Source organism: Plecotus auritus (assembly GCF_963455305.1).
Source record: "Plecotus auritus genome assembly, chromosome: 7".
NCBI classification, from domain to species: Eukaryota; Metazoa; Chordata; class Mammalia; order Chiroptera; family Vespertilionidae; genus Plecotus; species Plecotus auritus.
Window position 1 is genome coordinate 34,475,608 of NC_137774.1, and position 17,762 is coordinate 34,493,369.

The following is a 17,762-nucleotide window of genomic DNA, read 5'->3' on the forward strand; positions in this document are numbered from 1 at the left end:
AAATTTTAGCTTCTACAAATTCCTTACAAGCTACCTTTCAGACTAATACCAAAGTAAATTCACTATTGCACTCATAAAGCAGACATAATGAGAAATCAAGTGCCCAGTATGGATGCTAAATTGGCAATTCATTGGGGAAAAAAGGATCTTATGCCATCTTAATTACTTGTTACATACATTCCTATGTCTCTTAGAGAAGAAAAAGACACCCCTCCCCCAATCTAGGTAATATAACCAGGGCTGAAACCAAAGTCAAGTCTGCAGGTAATGAGATTATTAGGGGGGGAAAGTTAGGTTATTATTAAAATATTAATAATCTCTAATATTAAAGATATTTTCTAATAAGATTATTAGCTGTGAAGAAATCATGGAGCAATTGCTATAAAATGCATAAAGGTGAAAATACTTATTAAGTATTGTGCTAAAAGGAGAAAACTTAATATTCAGATCCTTCTGTAAACAAATGTCTAAATTGTATACACAGTCATCATCCTGTAGATAATATTTATCAGTTCCTCCTGCCCTTATCCAACCTAAACACTTTAAAATATTTATTTTAGGATAAATAATACATTTACATGACTGCAAATACAAAGGGAAAACTGTTATTTCTCTGCCTGGACTATTCCAAGAGTCTGACCTACTTCTAGTCAGAAAAGGGTTTCCAATCTACCCTACAAATTGGTGTCACATTAATCTCTTTGAAAACCGATCTACAAATCAGTCAACTGCTTAATACTAACTCACTTGAGTATAATGTGTTAGGACCTGTGGACAAAAAGGGGCCACATGCTAACCTGACTAGCTCAGGGAAGGCCTGTGTGGTGGCCTTACAAATTCTAGAGACGTAAAATAACCACAAAGGATGGTAAGAAATTAAAACTTTTTAACTAAAAGCAGTTTATGGCAGGTAGTCATGTCCTAGGCTAGATTCTTCACTAACAAAAGTCAATCTTTACCTTAACTAAGCCTGCCTGTTGTCTTTTACACCTCTGATAACATATAATTGGAATGTAAGGTTAACTTGTAACCTCCCTTTCTCTGGACCCCTCAGGGCAAGAGGGAGACCACAAATTCCTTTATTGTTACCATGTTAATAGTTGACTGTTAACTATCCTGTACCCACGCCACCTATGTAAAAGAGGCATGTGTCTTACCATTTTTCTTTTTATCTAATCCCAGAGGTTTCCCAGCTTTGTTTTTCTTCCACCTCCCTAATCTACCACCAACGTATTTCTTGTAATCCACTTGTCTCCTCCTCTGATTGTAACGCATAAAACAAGGTGAAAAACCACCATTCTCAAGGAGCATTATCCCAATACATTGAGCTTTTGCTCACAAGAATTCTTTGCAGATTTGAATGTTTTTCCCCCCATTAATAGACCAAACAAACAAAATTCAGGAAACCCATGCTTAAAAATGATAAATGATTTGCCCAAGTATACAGGAACTGGGAAGAGTCGAATTAAAACCTGTCTTCTGTCATTTAAATTACTTCCATTCCACCAGCCTATCTTCCCTGACATTCAAATGAAAAACTTTCATGATCTGGCAGCAACTTACCTTCCTTCTCTTTTAGAGCCACTCAGCACATCCTAACTGGATGGATCCAGTCCAATATCTACATTTACTCATGATTCTCCTCCAACTTTTGAATTCTTTATCTTCCTCTCTTCTGTATTTCCATATATCAAAAATGTACCCTATCAAAACCCAGTTTAAAGCCGTTGCCTCCATGAAAACATCATACATTTACTCTTTCTACTTTCACTGCATTAAATTCTCTTCCTCCAATGAAATCTCCTAGCTATTTGTATCCTTCTTATGACATTTAAAATCTTACCTTATAAACTTATTGTTTTCTCCTCTACTTGATTAAGTTCTTTAAAGGAAAATACCCTGTCAAAGACTTCCATAACTAAGCAAAATACTTTGCCTAGGGTAGGTACATCATAAGGGAAAGAAAAAACACACACATACAAATTATTGCACAACTCCTTAGTAGTAGAGAAAACAGTGACAAATAGTACAGAAAACTATGACAGAGAAAAGAAAAACAGCATTTTAAATGCTTGATATCCTTCAGTGCATTATTAGCCAGGTAAAAGAAATCAATCTGGTTTAAATTAACACTGACCAAACACACATCTCACATCCATCTACCATATTTCAACAGACTTGGCTTCAAATGACTTAGACCAGTGGTCGGCAAACTCATTAGTCAACAGAGCCAAATATCAACAGTACGATTGAAATTTCTTTTGAGAGCCAAATTTTTTAAACTTAAACTTCTTCTAACGCCTCTTCAATATAGACTCACCGAGGCCATGGTATTTTGTGTAAGAGCCACACTCAAGGGGCCAAAGAGCCACATGTGGCTCACGAGCCGCAGTTTGCCGACCACAGACTTAAGACCATTTCAAAACCGAAGATTTGCCTTAGGCCCAGCTGGCATAGCTCAGTGGCTGAGTGTTGACCTATGAACCAGGAGATCTTGGTTCAATTTCCAGTCAGGGCATATTGCCTGGGTTGTGGGCTCAATCCCCAGTGTGGGCGTGCAGGAGGCAGCCAATCAAAGATTCTCTCTCATCATTGATGTCTCTCCCTCCCTCTCTCTCTGAAATTAAAAGAAAAACAAATATATATATATATATATATGTGTGTGTGTGTGTGTGTGTGTGTGTGTGTATACATATACAAATATATATCTATATATCTCTATATATATCTCTATGTATATCTATATATCTCTATCTATCTATCTATCTATCTATCTATCTATCTATCTATCTATCTATATTAGAGGCCTGATGCACGAAGATTCACGCAAGAATGGGCCTTCCTTCCCCTGGCTGCCGGCACTATGCTGCCCAGAGGCCCAGAGCGGCTAGGGTAGTGCAGAATGCCTGCGTCCTGCCCCCCGCCCCCCTGCCCCTGGCCTCTCAGCACCCGTGTATGCAAATTAACCCACCATCTTTGTTGGGTTAATTTGCATAGTCACTCCTGACTGGCTGGTGGGCATTGCAAAGTTACAGTCAATTTGCATATTTCTCTTTTATTAGTGTCGATAATGATTCACCTTAGAAAGCTAGGATCTAATGTTATAAGCCACAGACAACAAATCAAAGAATTCTACTAAACTAAGAATTCTGAGTAACTACTTTGAAGGAGGAAACAGTTGTATGTTCATTAAGGTTGATACTCTAATATACTCAAAGTATTTAGTAAAATGTCATACCTGGAATTTGCTTTTAAAAACCCCTACCAAAAAAAGTGTGAAGGTAGATAGTTGAAACAAGAATGACAATGCTTTTTAAATGTCCAAACTAGATGCTGGGTACATTGGAGTTCATTAAACTTTTTCATAATTAATTTCAGAAGACATCACTTCAGCCCTAGCTGGTTTGGCTCAGTGGATGGGGCCTGGGAAATGAAGGGTCCTGGGTTTGATTCTGGCCAAGGGCACATACCTGGGTTGTGGGCTCCATCCCCGGTGGGGGGCATGCAGGAGGCAGCTGATCAATGATTCTCTCTCATCATCAATGTTCCTCTTTCTCTCTCCCTCTCTAAACTCAATAAAAAGTTTTTTGTTTTTTTAAAAAAGGATATCACTTCATTAAAATTTTGCCTCTTGAGTATCACTTTAGATAAATAGGAAAAGAGGACATACCTCTCACCTTAAATACTGGTACTGCTATGTAAGAGTACTATATGCCCCCAGATAATACAAAGATTAGCAGTCTTATTTAACAAAGTTTTGATAATAATCAAAAGTACTTCTAAGGCTGCAAGTAATAAATCTAAAAAATGCAACATTTCTACTGAACTGACATAAGGCACCCTCCGTACTACTTCCAAATAAAGTTGCTGAAGGGCTTATTTTTTTTTTTTTAATATATTTTATTGCTTTTTTACAGAGAGGAAGGGAGAGGGATAGAGAGTCAGAAACGTCGATGAGAGAGAAACATCGATCAGCTGCCTCCTGCACACCTCCCAGTGGGGATGTGCCCACAACTAAGGTACATGCCCTTGACCGGAATCGAACCTGGGACCTTTCAGTCCGCAAGCCAACGCTCTATCCACTGAGCCAAACCGGTTAGGGCTTGAAGGGCTTATTTTTGAAGTTAAGAGGTATAGACAAAACTTCCAATTCTAAGCCTAACTTCAACTCACTTAGTACTAGACTACTTTGAGCATTTGAAGACTACATTAAAGGACCAAGAAAATAATACAGATGCTCACCCTGGTCAGGTTTCTCAGTGGTTAGAGAACTGGCCTGCACACCAAAGGGTCTTGGGTTTGACTGCCAGTCAAGGGCACGTTCCTCAGGTCCTCGGTTGCAGACTTAGTCCCTACCTGGTGTGTGTGTGAGGCAACCAATGGAAACATTGATGGTTCTCTCTCTCTTTCTCCTTCCTCCTTTCCCCCTTCACTTCCACTCTATCTAAAAGCAATAGAAAAATATTGGCAGGAATTCAAAGAACCTGCCACTTTGGGATCTAATTGAACAGAATATTGCTTATCATTATAGGGGGGAAAACAGTCTTTACCAATTTAATCTCAATAATGTCCAACTACAAAAATCAAAACTGCCTACTTTACTAAAGCAAACCTTTTAATAACACCAGCTAAACTAAATATAACTGCATCCATATAGGGACATTTAGTTTATCTAAATACCATTAATTTCATATTCAGTTAGCCTATCTATAGGGAAAATACAGAATACCTAGAAATAAATAGGAGTTAAGACCCCCATTTTAAAAGGCCTGTAGTTCTCCATAACAAAAATCACACAAACCCACCAACTAACCACTTAATGAAACAACTTATTCCACAATCTTTTGCAAGTTGTGGGAGATAACATAACCAGATATCCTCTCAGCCTCGCAATGGCCACCAGTACAAAATACTTTGGTAGATTTTCCAACTAATGGTCTCTAAAAAGGGCAGATGGCACAGAAAATAACACCAAAAAACACTTAACTCCCCTGGCAGAATTTAACTTATAATTAACCATGTCTTAAGAAACTAAACATATTTTTTGCCTTAACTTTCCTAAAAACATACAGCTCCTGGTTAACTTTTTAAATTGATTTGAGAGAGAGGGAAGAAGGGAAAGAGAAACATCGCTTTCCACTCATCCATGTATTTATTGGTTGCTTCTTGTATGTAACCTGACCAGGAATCAAACCTGCAACCTTGGTATATCAGGTCAAGGGTCTAATCAAATAAGCTACCTAACCAGGGCTAGTTAACTTGTATTTACTTCCAAAGAGCAGTGCTGAAGAAAAGTGAAGAGAGATCATTTTACCTGCCATTTAGGAGTAGAAATGAGAGGTCATTTCTACTTCTAAACTCTTATACGGCAATTCTACTTGCTCCCATTTTTTTAAAAGAAAAACAGAAAAAGGACATCTTTTTATGTCATTAAATGTCTTCCAGTTTGCAGATAAGGAAAGATATGCAGACTGAATAATTTGCTTAAAAATCATATAAATAGCTGTTATTCATCTCTCAACCAGTGAATCTTCCAGGGAGATCATGCTAATTACCACATCCCCCTGTATATGCTGCCCTGACCCTGCAGTTGGTAATGGCTGCCTAAATGAGTCAGTCAAAAATGGAAATGTGCCCCGACCACTGTGGCTCAGTGGTTAAGCATCAACCAATACACCAAGAGTTCGATTCCAGGTCATAGCATGTGTCTGGATTGCTGGCTCAATCCCAAGGGAGGGGCGTGCAGGAGGCAGCCTACCAATGTCTCTCTCTCATCAATATTCCTATCTCTCTCTCCCTTCCTTTCTAAAATTGATAAGAACATTTTTTTAAAAAGGAAATGTAGCCCTCGCTGGTTGGGCTCAGAGGATAGAGCGTCAGCCTGTGGACTGAAAGGTCCCGGGTTCAATTCCAGTCAAGGGCACATGCCCGGTTGTGGACTCGATCCCCAGTAGGGGGGCATGCAGGAGGCATCATTGATATTCCTATCTTTCACTCTCCCTTCCTGAAAGCAATAAAAATATATGTTTAAAAAAGGAAATGTACATGAAACTAACATTATATGTCAACAAAAATTGGAAAATAAATCAACTAAAAAAATTTTAATGGGAATGTGCAGTATATATTAGGAGTGTGCTTGCACGCATGGGTATGCATTTGCTTGGGGGTGAGATGAGGGATGAAGGTGGAAGATTGAAACCTACTGTTCTTAAAAGTACTGAAGCTGTAAACTTCATTAAACTTCAGTTGCTTTGTGGATTTAAATAAATCCATTTATGCCATATAGCAAATTTTTCTTTAAGACACAAACCATATCCTAAGAAAAATTATTAGCATGATATTTTTAAGATATCTGGTTCCTTTTTAACATGGGCTTTGGGGCTATGAAAAGTATAGCCTCTGAGGAGCCTGGTCCCTACAATGCTAACTGTGCTTACCATTGTAATTTGTCTAAATTATTTTCTAGTTACCATTCAGCAACCATTATTCATACTAATTTTAAACAAATTATAACTATCAAGTAAGCTCACTAATAAATAAGTATATGATGTAAAAAGCAAAGGAGCGGGAACATGTGTTCAAAAAAAATTATTTAAAAAACTTCAGTTGTAAAAGCGAACATTTCTTCTAAACTTGAACTGTACTATTTCCAAACACCCTGAATTAGTTTTTCAGCTGTTTATCCAAATTACTATCAGCTAAGTTCTAAAATTCTTGAAGACTCTCATAGCAACTTATAAAATTCACCCTTCATACAACAGCTAATAAATATTACATTGACCAATTAAGAAGCTTTGTATAGGAACAAGTGAATTACCTTTAGTGTGATATACAATAGCAGCCCTCAGGTCAAAAGAACCCCAGCTATCATTCCTTTCTAGGCCTCTCTGGTATCTCTGTTCTTTGGCGGAGCCTAACAAAGTGTTCGTAGGAGACGCCAGAGGATTTTGATTTTCTACCTCGTAGTCCTTTGAGAGAAACACTAAAGCACCTTGACTACTGGTGTCTGCTTTTTGCAGGTCACCTATATGACTGGGCTCCAAGGATAAGGCTCCACTCTCATTAGTAGTCCCAGATTTTAGAATGCTGCCCAGAACTTGAGGACTAGTCCGTTTTTCCAGCTCATAAGCCTTGGGAAACACAGGATGCTCAGTTCCTGAGGGGATTATTTCAGCACCCTGTGAAACCAAAGTGGCAGGATATTCCCCTTGAAATGTCACCTCCATCACTTTATGATCTGATGACTTCCCAGTAACAGTCTCAGGGCCAGCACTGGGCTCATTTATAAATGATAAACCCCACTGATTCTGGAAGATATCCCCCAGGTTTTGCTGATCGGTCTGAGAAGGTAGATCCACTTGAGCTGCGCTCACCAGCACAGTTTGCATATTTGAAGGGTAGATAAAAAGGCTAGTCGTAATTTGTTCAACAGCTGCTGGAGTCAGACTCTTGTCCTGTAGAACTGGATCAATTGCAGCAGAGATGAGTGTCATACTATTAGCAGCAGTAGTTAGCAGTGGCTGACCCCCTGGAGAATACACACTTGCATCAGTTCCTGCTAAAACAGGCCCATTAGAAAAGTTGGCAGAAGTAACAGATTTCAGCGCTGACATAGGAACCTGGGATAACCGACTTGAAGATTGGGTCTGATTTTCCCCAGTAGATGATGAAGAGGATGAAGATGAAGATGGTGACACAGAAGAGTTCTGTACAGTTTTGTTGAGGTTTTCCTTAACTTTACTTGCATAACTTATTTTAGGAACTATTTTAGCACTGCTATTGTCCACTGGAAAAACTGGGGGTGGTTTAAATAGGGTCCACGAGTCCTCTTTGGAGGCAACAGCAGAAGCATGCTTTCCTTTAGGCCGATCATCAAACTTTTTGCTGCTCACACCAGGTTTAATATCAGAACTTTTCCGCACCATATCACCCACAGCAGGTTTTCCTCGACTTGTTCCTCCAGGCCCAGTTTCATACTTCCAAATGGGCTTAGAACCATCTACTCGATTTCCCTTTTGTTCACTGTAGTCAGGCTTGAAAGTTTCAAGTCCCTGTTTTAAGGTTGGGACACTAGTCTCTTGTTGCATTATTTTGTCCTGCACTAAATTAAGGTTTTCACAACCCTTGGCACTGTTGCGCCTAGCTTTCCTTTTTTTAGGAGTGGTATATCCGTTCTCAGATCCACTACCATCGTTATCTGCTCCTTTGCCCATATAACCATTAGTAATATAGCCAGAATTATTTGTTACAACACCATTTGGAATTGTTATAGTATCACTCTTATCTACAGACTGGTTCTCTCCAGATTTACTTTCATATGACTTTCCATTCTTTTTGTCCATACTGTTTTTCTGAATGAAATTCCTAGTTTTAATTCCTGCTTTCCCAAAGGTGCTGGACTTTATAGTCGGCTTCAGGTTAGTGTCTACAATTTGTTGGTTGCCATTGAGGACCCTGGAAATAGGGTTGGTAGCTTCATCAGAACCCAGGTTCTTTAAAGGTATTTCTCTTTCTCCAGCATTACCATTTAGTTCACCATATCCTAAGGAGGGGAAAAAAAGGTTTTTAAAAATTATATATACAAATTACATAGTACTTAACATTTAAGGAATGTTTATTTACTGTGTGCTAGCTACTGTGTGTTAGCTATTACTATGCTAATAGCTTTAGTTTTATATGTTATTTCACAGGTCTCTGAAAAGACACTTGTCAACCCCATTTTACAGATTAGGAAGTTGACTAAGAGACAGGACTAAGCAGGAATTCAAACCAAAGTCCGAGTTCAAAAAGAACATGATTTAGCAGTTTTCTATTAATACCTCTCATCTACATACTCAACCTCCCCATCATGCTCATGTTATAAAATGTTATAAAATTTCCTTTACAATTAAGAGCAGAACTACCCTTTGGGCAAAATCATTATACTGATACAGCAATTTTAAATATTATAGGGACACTGAATACTCTATTTCTATGAAACTATAAATGATTGGTGGTGACCATAAACAGTTTCTATTCCATTCTGCCAAACAAAAATCTAACACCTGTGAACTTTTTACAAAGTAGTTAAATTCACTTTTACATTCCCCAGATATTAGATCATACTTTTAGTATAAAACCAAAGCACTTATATTTTTCTTCATTTTTACATTTGGGTAAACAGTCTCAGATAAATTAAGTAACTTGCCCAAGTCACAAAGTGGACTGGAAAATTGAATGAACTCCAGTCTATCTGGAACATTTCTATCACTATGTCATACTGCCCTACACAAATGAAGCAATAAGAAAATATTTACAAACAAAACTACAATGAAAAGTAACTACTTTTTGAAAGAATGGTATTTAAGTTTAAGACCTCCAACTGCCATAAGCAATTTATTACTATAGGTGATTCAACTGAGTCCAACTTTCCCCATTTCCTTACTAGCAAAATAGTGATATTAGTTGTCTACCTTTCTATATAATGTTCCTAAAACATCTTCAAGTCATTAGAAACAGATACACAATAGGATACATATACACACATTTAAAGCAACTTTACAGGGGGCAACGGGTGGGCCTCCAATAGGAATACCAAATTTGCCTTTGCCACTTTCATTCATTCTTTTGGGCCTTTAGTCTTTGAAGGTTAAAAGGCACATGAGCTTGTATATTCTTAGGTTTTGAAATTTTGTTGTAATTTCTAATATAGTATCAATAAATATAACCCACATTAAAAGCTCTTTGCATATTTTAAGAGTATAGCCCAGCCAGTGATGCTCAGTGGACTGAGCATCATCCCATGCACCAAGAGTTCACGGTTCAATTCCCGGTCAGGGCACACGCCTGGGTTGTGGGTTCCATCCCGAATAGGGGGTGCATGCAGAAGGCAGCAGATCAATGTTTCTCTCTCTCCCCCTCTACCTTCCTCTCTCTCTCTCTTAAAAAAAAAAAAAAAAAAAAAAAGAGTACAGTGGAACCTCATTTCCTGAATTTAATTCATTCAGGAAGGCTGTTCGAGAAGCGATTTGTTCGAAAACCAAATCATTTTTTCCCATCAGAAATAATGTAAATTGAATTAATCTGTTCCAGACCCCCAAATTATTCCATTTTTAACCTTTCTTATATACAGTATATGTCTAATGTACTGTTTAATCTATAAACACTCCTTAAATTTACTGAACCATTCCCTAACTAGCCTTCCAAAATGCCATCACCAGTTTATTCAATCAACAAGTTTTCTACCTACTCAATTGCCTGTGATTGTTTTGTGAGCACTTTCACACCCTTAGCAACCTTAGCAGTCTTGATGGCCTCTTTGTTTTAAAATTGTGCTAATCTGTAGATTCCGCCAGCAACAAAAGCATTCTCTCCTTTGTTGCCTGAGAGACGCTTTTTGTCATGCTGAGGTATCAGCAAGTAAGGGTTGTCCCATAGGAAACTGAAGTTTTGTCCACAACAGAGACATTTTTTGTGACCATTGGTTGAGAACCAAATTGTTCAAGATGGGAGACTTTCAAGAACCGCAGTTGGACTGTATAAGGAATACTAAGATTAAAAAAAAACTGGGGAACCATTGTTTTAAAAGAACTTGATGTGGAATAGAATAGTCTTTTGGAAGATTCACAACAGGGCTTACTTTTACATGTTCTACATCAGAGAAAAAGGTGGGAATACTAAAATGAGCACATAAAGGTATTTTCTTTCAAGAAAACATACTTAAGACATAATCATTTTCTAAGAGTGGCACAAAACTTGTACAATGACAATATATTCTATAGAAGTTCTTAACTTCTGTAGTTGTATTTTATTTCTTGGCTGCTGAAAAAGCTGTATTAGCCAATCAAGTCAAACTTGGTGTAAAAAAGTCTAACTATAAAACAGTAAAGAGATCACTGCTTAGAATGTTTTTTAAAAAATTTTTTTGTTTTGTGTTTTAGAAAAGCAGAAATTCTCAACATTTTTAACAGATGTTAAGTTTACCCGTGCACAACTCTAGACCAAAGGAGAACTACACATAGCATTTAATATTCTAACAGTCTAACAAAGACTTCTATCCTTGCCCTAACCATTTTGGCTCAGTGGATAGAGCATAGGCCTGTGGAATGAAAGGTCCCAGGTTTGATTCCAGTCAAGGGCATGTACTTTGGTTGCGGACACATCCCCAGTAGGAGGTGTGCAGGATGCAGCAGATCAATGTTCCTAATTCTCTATCCCTATCCCTTCCTCTCTGTAAAAAAATCAATAAAATATATATATATTTTTAAAAAGACTTCTACCCTTGGGCCCATTAATTATAACTTGCTAGATCTCAAAGGTAAGCAGTCTTAAACATCAAAAAATCCAATGTCCAAACCAAGTTGGACCAAATCCAAGACTTTTAAGCAAACTAGATTACTAGTATTTAGTGCCTTTGATATCAGAAATCACCAGTTAAATGAATAGTTCCTATGCTTCCACCTCCAAGTTTTAATGACAGAAATTTTTTTCTCATTTAAGTATATAAAGTTTCCTGTGTTAACCTTGTTGGTATGCAAAAACTTTGCCAGACTTTTTTTTTAAATTTAGGTATTAAAAAAAAAAAAGTAAACACAAAAATTATTGAGGAAAACCCCCTCTCCTTCTAGTGCTTTTATTATTCACGGTTGCCATGCTAAAGCATCTAACTCTACTTCAAATGGACTCAGCAAAACTTGAGTCCTAATAAATGTAGCTTTGGATTGGAAACTGAAATTAGTGGGCACATTTGGCCCTCTTTTGCGCCCTCTTCTGGATAAAGAAAAACTATTCCTCTTTATAGGTTTGTGAGTCATAAAAAAGCCCATCTCAACATATTGCAGATACATTTCAAAAATCATAACTTTTCTTATTAGATCAGCATTTTATGCATGTTGAAGCAACAGTACTGTGACCAGGCCGCACATGAAAAACTGCTCCTCCCAAATTGTTTATGTTCTCTCAAAACTGCTAAGCCCAGTTTCCCCTCTGTATCCCCTCCTGGAATAAGACATGCTAATTTGAAGGATGACAGTTGGAATGGTTCAGGGGCTGCTTCTATGTAGAGAGAGGAGTCCTGCGGGGGTATATATCTGACTGACAAAACACTGTTCAGTAATACTACCTACTCTTCCAAGCAACTATAAAACGGCAAGATCTTCTCACCTTTACGTTGACTGTAACGTTAAAGATTTAGTGTAGTACAGTTTCTTAGTTTTTAAACTGTTTCAAATCCTTAAGATTAAACACATTTTTATGTTCATTTCCTACTGCACACCATCAGTCCCTACCACCCCCCAAAAGGGAAAACGCCATTCCCATTTCAGTCTTCAAGTCACAGTAAGTCTGCAATACAAAAGCACTTTTTTCCTGCTCTCAGTAAGTGCATGTATCACATTTGACAAGTTGGGTTTAACGTTCATTTTCTTACCGTTCCCTTCATTTCTCTTCAATGTATAAAGAACCCTTATTTTTAAAAATCTGCGGCCATAAACTTTTAAGTTCATTCCTTCTCAAATATTTTCTAAAATAACTTTCACCCTCAATTTAACATTTGCTAAAAACAAGAGTTTGGGGATCAATATCGGTTTGAAAGTAAGAAAACACCTTTCCTTTCAATGTGGAAAAAAGCCTCATCCGAGGCAATATGGTAGTGAACCGACCTCACGGATGAGCCATCTCAGTTCAAAGAAACTTGCCCTCTACCCCATACAATCAAACATTTTCCATTCTCTCTTCAAAAATACTACCCAAGCCCGAGAGATACATTTGGGGGCCGGGTGGAGGTTGGAGGAAGATACAACAAGCCTTTTTTTGTAAAAATGAGCTGCGAGAAGGAAAGGGCCCAAGTGAAAGCCTGTGAGGCGGAGTCGTGAGCGAACCTGGCAGGAGACGAGGTTCCTGTGGCAGAGAAACTCGTGACCAGGGAGCCGGGTTCCCGCTGGGTACCCCACCCGACCTTCAGGCACCGCCTCTACCCAAAGTGTATCCCCCCACCCCCAGCCCTCCTGCCCGAGGAGCGCGCGGACGCCGCCCGCCGGCTGCGGCCTCCTCTTCCCTCAGCTCCGCTTCGAGACCAGCTCCCGCCCCGACCGCCTCCGCCTCCGCCTCACGCCGCACCCGGGAGCGGGAAACGCGGCGGCCGGCGCGCGGGGCCCGGCACAAGGCCGCTCCCCTCGTGGCCGTTTCCCTCCCCCACACCTCACCCCGGGGACCCGCCCGGGGCCGCGAGGCCGCCACCGGGTTACACAACCCGGCCGGCGACGGGGGAGGGGCGGCCGCGGGCTGGGGGCGGCAACGTCCCCGCAGTGCAAGGGGCAAAGCGATCGCGGGTAGGGACCCCAAGCCACCGGCTCCGCCACTCCGGGCGCCCCTCGGCGCCCCCCCACTCCGCTCCTCAGCGAGCCGGAGTCTGTGACAGGAATCGGCTTCCAACATGGCGGACAGGAAGCGGCCCCGCGAGGAGGAGAGAACATTCCAGCCGCGCCGGCTCCGGGGGGAGCGGGCACGGGGCGCCGGCCGCGGGAGCAGCCGCGGGGACTGATTGCCGGGTCCGGTGCCCAAAAGGGGCGTCTAGGGGTAGAAATGACCCGAGAGACGAGGGGTCCCAACCGCCCCCCAACCCCAGACGGGGAACCCCAAGGCCACAGGTGGGCTTGGGGTGTAGGGTAAGGGAGGGCACTTCCTCAACTCTGCCCATCTCCCCTTTGCAGGCCGCCTGCAATAGCGTCTCGCACACCACCATAGTCGGGATTCGCTAGGCCTTCCTTACACCCCGAAGGATTTGGGGGGCTAGGTTCGCCCCAACTCGGGGCCTCCCAATTAGGGTGCTCCCAGGGCCGCAGGAAGGTAAACGGGAAAGGAATAATAAGGCCAGACTTCCAAGACCAACCCTCCAGGTCCCCCTCCAGCCCGGGCGGGGGCCGGGAAGGTCACACTGGCCTAGTTGGGCCTCTCCCCTGCTGAGGGGAAGGAAAGGGACCTGCAAACCCCCCAGCGCGAGCTTTGGGAGAAATGAAAGGGGCTTCCCAAACCCGCAGGAGAAACGGACACACACACACCCACACCCCGACCCGGTCCGCGCTTTCCAGATCCAGCCCCACCCCCATCTCCCCTGTCCCCCACCCCCATTCCCCTTCCCCCACTCGTCCTCCCTCACAGACCTGTTTTCTTCTTCGGCGTTTCCTGGTGCTGCTGGAGGGCGTGTTTCTGCTCATGTTTCAGCGGCTTTGGCTGGGCCTTGGGGCTGCCCTCTGTTCCATGCTGCAGGTATTGATGAGGCTGCTGGTGATGGTGGTGGTGATGGTGGTTGTGGCTGTGGTTGTAGAAATAATAATGGTGGTGGTGGTGCGGCTGCTGCTGCTGCTGCTGGGGATGATGGTGTGGATGGTGGTGGCTGTGATGGTGCTGAGGCTGTGGCTGGCCGGGCTTCTCCTCCATTGAAAGCGACTGGGACTCCCTGGCTGAGGCTGCGGGCTGCTGCACCGTCAGGATCTGAGACTGCTTCACCGGGCACACTCAGTATATCTGAGCGCGTCTCGCCAGCGCACTGGTTAACCCAGCGATTTTGCGAGATTGGCAGCCGCACTCCAGCAATCAGGAGCCACGCTGCGCCGCAGGCCCCGCCCCTAGCCAAATCCTCTTTCCTTCCTCTTTGCCCCAGCCTCCCGGCCAACGCCGCTTACCCTGTGCAACCTCACAGGGCCGGGCCTTCAACGTCAGCACTATGGCTCTCTCTTCTGTCGCTTTCTCTCCTCCACCGCGCTGTCTGCAAACAGCACTTTCTACACTCCTCGCCGGCAAGCAAGCTCACGTCCAATATAGCAGATTCCACGGGCGATTCCACTGACTCTGAGAGCCATCAGTTGGTTTTGCATCTCCTAGAATCTGTTGGCTTTTTTTTTTTTTTTTAATCCTTTTCCGGGTAACCGGAGGGGAAGCTCAGTTCCCTTAACCCTGAGACCACTAAAGGGACAATACAAAAAGAGGAAATAAGTACATTTTTAAGTTTACAAGAGCTTCACAATCGGTAGATCATTTTGTATTCTGGATTAATTTTGCTTTATATTCATATGCTAATCTCTTCCTTTGCACGAAGGGATTATAAGGTTCCACAATGGGGTATCTGTGTAATTTTCTAAAAGGGCACAAAGGGTTTAAATCACTGTTTCTTTGTAGTTGGAGGCAATAGAGAGCGGGAGGAATAAAAATCTAAAATTTACACAGAATTAGCTGTGGTGTGTGTTTTTTAACTCTGCAGGTGAGGTCAACTGTGGAACCAAGATAGGTTTTAGAATATAAGGAGTTTCAAGAGTGAAAGAAGGAAAAGAGTACTTTAAAAGTTATTAAGTTTTGAAAATAAATTTTGCATTTATGGAAAATATTGGAATTTAAATACTCCATTGCACTTTGTAGGGTTGACTTAACTTACCCAGCATTATCACATCACAACCTAATTTTGAGTCAGGATAGTGGTTACTCAGTAAGGAAGAAACGGTTAGGGTGGAGAAGGACATAGGGATACCCTGTGATAGTATTTTATTTTTTGACGTAAGTGGTGATTATACAGGGATTGGCAAAAGTAGGTTTACAGTTGTGAATATGGTGGAAACAAAGTTTATTCTTGTATTATTTATTTGTTATTGTATTTATTATTAACCTAGTTTTACCACCCCTATATATACTTCTTTTTTAAAATATATTTTATTGATTTTTTAGAGAGAGGAAGGGAGATGGATAGAGAGTTAGAAACATCGATGAGAGAGAAACATCTATCAGCTGCCTCGTGCACATTCCCTACCGGGTATGTGCCCACAACCAAGGTACATGCCCTTGACCGGAATCGAACCTGGGACCCTTGAGTCCGTAGGCTGACGCTCTATCCACTGAGCCAAACCGGTTAGGGCTGTATATACTTCTTAAACTGAATATGTGAGTATATTATACTTTAAAGTATATGTTATATTGAGGCATTTAATTTGCCATTGTAACCATTTTTAAGTATACAGTTCAATAACAGAAAGTACATTCACATTGTTGTGCAACTATCACCACTGTCCATCTCCAGAAGTATCTCATCATTCAAATTGAAACTCTGTGCCCATAAACAATAACTCCCTTTTCCTCCTACCTCCAATACCCTGGTATCCTCTATTCTTTTTTCTGTCTCTGATACCTCATACATGTAGAATCATGCAATATCTGTCCTTTTGTATCTGACTTATTTCACTTAGCATAATGTCTTCAAGGTTTATCCATGTTGTATCAGAATTTCCTTCCTTTGCAAGGCTGAATAATATTCCATTGCATGTATATGCTACATTTTGTGTATACATTCATTCAGAATGGACACATGTATTGTTTCCTCAATGTCTACTTTATAATTTTTTTAATGTGGCTTGAATTCTTACAGCAGGACATTATTAAAGGAACAAAAACTCTTAAAGGAAGAGTTTGTGGACTAAAATCAGTGAAGGTCAACGCAATAGTATAATTAAAAGGTAAAAGCCTATTTCCAAAAGCAAATGTCACTGAATCCAGACAACCATGACCAGACTGTGACCTATTCAATATGTTGAGGATTCGCATGGCTTTGCTAATTTTTAAAGAAAGATCCCTTTGTAGTAAGAGTATGTTTACCCAATTTTGAGAGCTAAAGCCCCAATAATAATATATTGTGACAAATAAGTCTTTGCCATTTAATAGTATTCCACCACTTTCCATCTACTAAAGGAGAAATAAAAGTGTATATAGCATTGATAATGCTTTATATTCTTTTGCTGATTTATACATTTAGTTGGAAGGCAAGAATTCCTAAGTTCTAATTTCTCTTTCTACCTTTTCTATATTATAATTTCAGGCAAACCAAGAACACTCATTCTGAGTTTCTGACTTATCACACCTTAGTTTGCCTTAAGTTCTTCACATGCAATTGTATGAAGTTTAGGAAACTAAGCCTTGTTTTCAGATGCTGTAGTTACTATGAATGTTATGTTAGTAGGAATGGAGTAGTATGGAGAAAGGCTTTTGATATAATGTAAGAAAAAATGATTTAAATTCTATGTACACTAGGATCATAAGCTTGTAAAAATAAGAATTTTTAATAAATATGGAAATACAACAGTAGAATGTGTACCATTTCTTTCATCTGATTTTTCTAAAATAGTTCTATATAAAACATTTTTGAGATTTGCTATGTATTTGAAAATAATAATGCCATAATATCAAACCTCTATGAAAAGAGAATAATTGGGTCTACTTATTTTAAGCATATTTTGATAAAATTAAATCTGCATAAAGGAAAAATGCAACAGGGAAATATAGCATGAGTCTGGTGAAATTATGGGTGCTTTTTTCTTCTTCTCTCTATTTGCCAAATGTTCTGTTCTAGGTAGATATTACCTAGAATAACATTATTTTAAAAAAATTAAAATAAAAAATTGAATCTGCACAACCCTTTGAAAATCATTTTACACCACATGACATCTACAGTCAATGTAGGAAGTTATAATGGAGAGATAGGAGGTTCCCATATATGGTAGGTTTAACTATTGCTGTAATCATAATAATGAATATTTATTGAGCATTTATTTACTACTAGAGGCCCAGTGCATGAATTCGTGCACAGGTGGGGTCTGGCCAGCTGGCCCCAATCGGGGCCAATTGGGCCAGGCCAGCATGGGGGAGGGGCCACAGGTGGTTGGTTGGCTGGCCTGCCCCTGGATCAGGGTGGTGGGGGCCAATTGGGGGCAGGGCTGGCTGGGGTGAGTGGCTGCAGGTGATTGGCT

At 40.6% G+C, this 17,762-nt stretch overlaps 1 protein-coding gene across 2 annotated transcripts in view; it reads right to left on the minus strand.

The window, feature by feature from the left end:
- NUFIP2 (nuclear FMR1 interacting protein 2) overlaps window positions 1-14,511 on the minus strand; it is a 38,398-nt gene extending 23,887 nt beyond the window's left edge. For both annotated transcript variants that reach the window (XM_080682233.1, XM_080682232.1), the window contains exons 1-2: window positions 14,139-14,511; window positions 6,818-8,542 (exon numbers count right to left, since the gene is read on the minus strand). In XM_080682233.1, the coding sequence (XP_080538359.1) occupies window positions 6,818-8,542; window positions 14,139-14,415 (2,002 nt within the window). In that variant the 5' untranslated portion in view covers window positions 14,416-14,511. The remainder of the gene's footprint in view (window positions 1-6,817; window positions 8,543-14,138) is intronic.
- Between the last annotated feature and the right edge of the window lie 3,251 nt (window positions 14,512-17,762).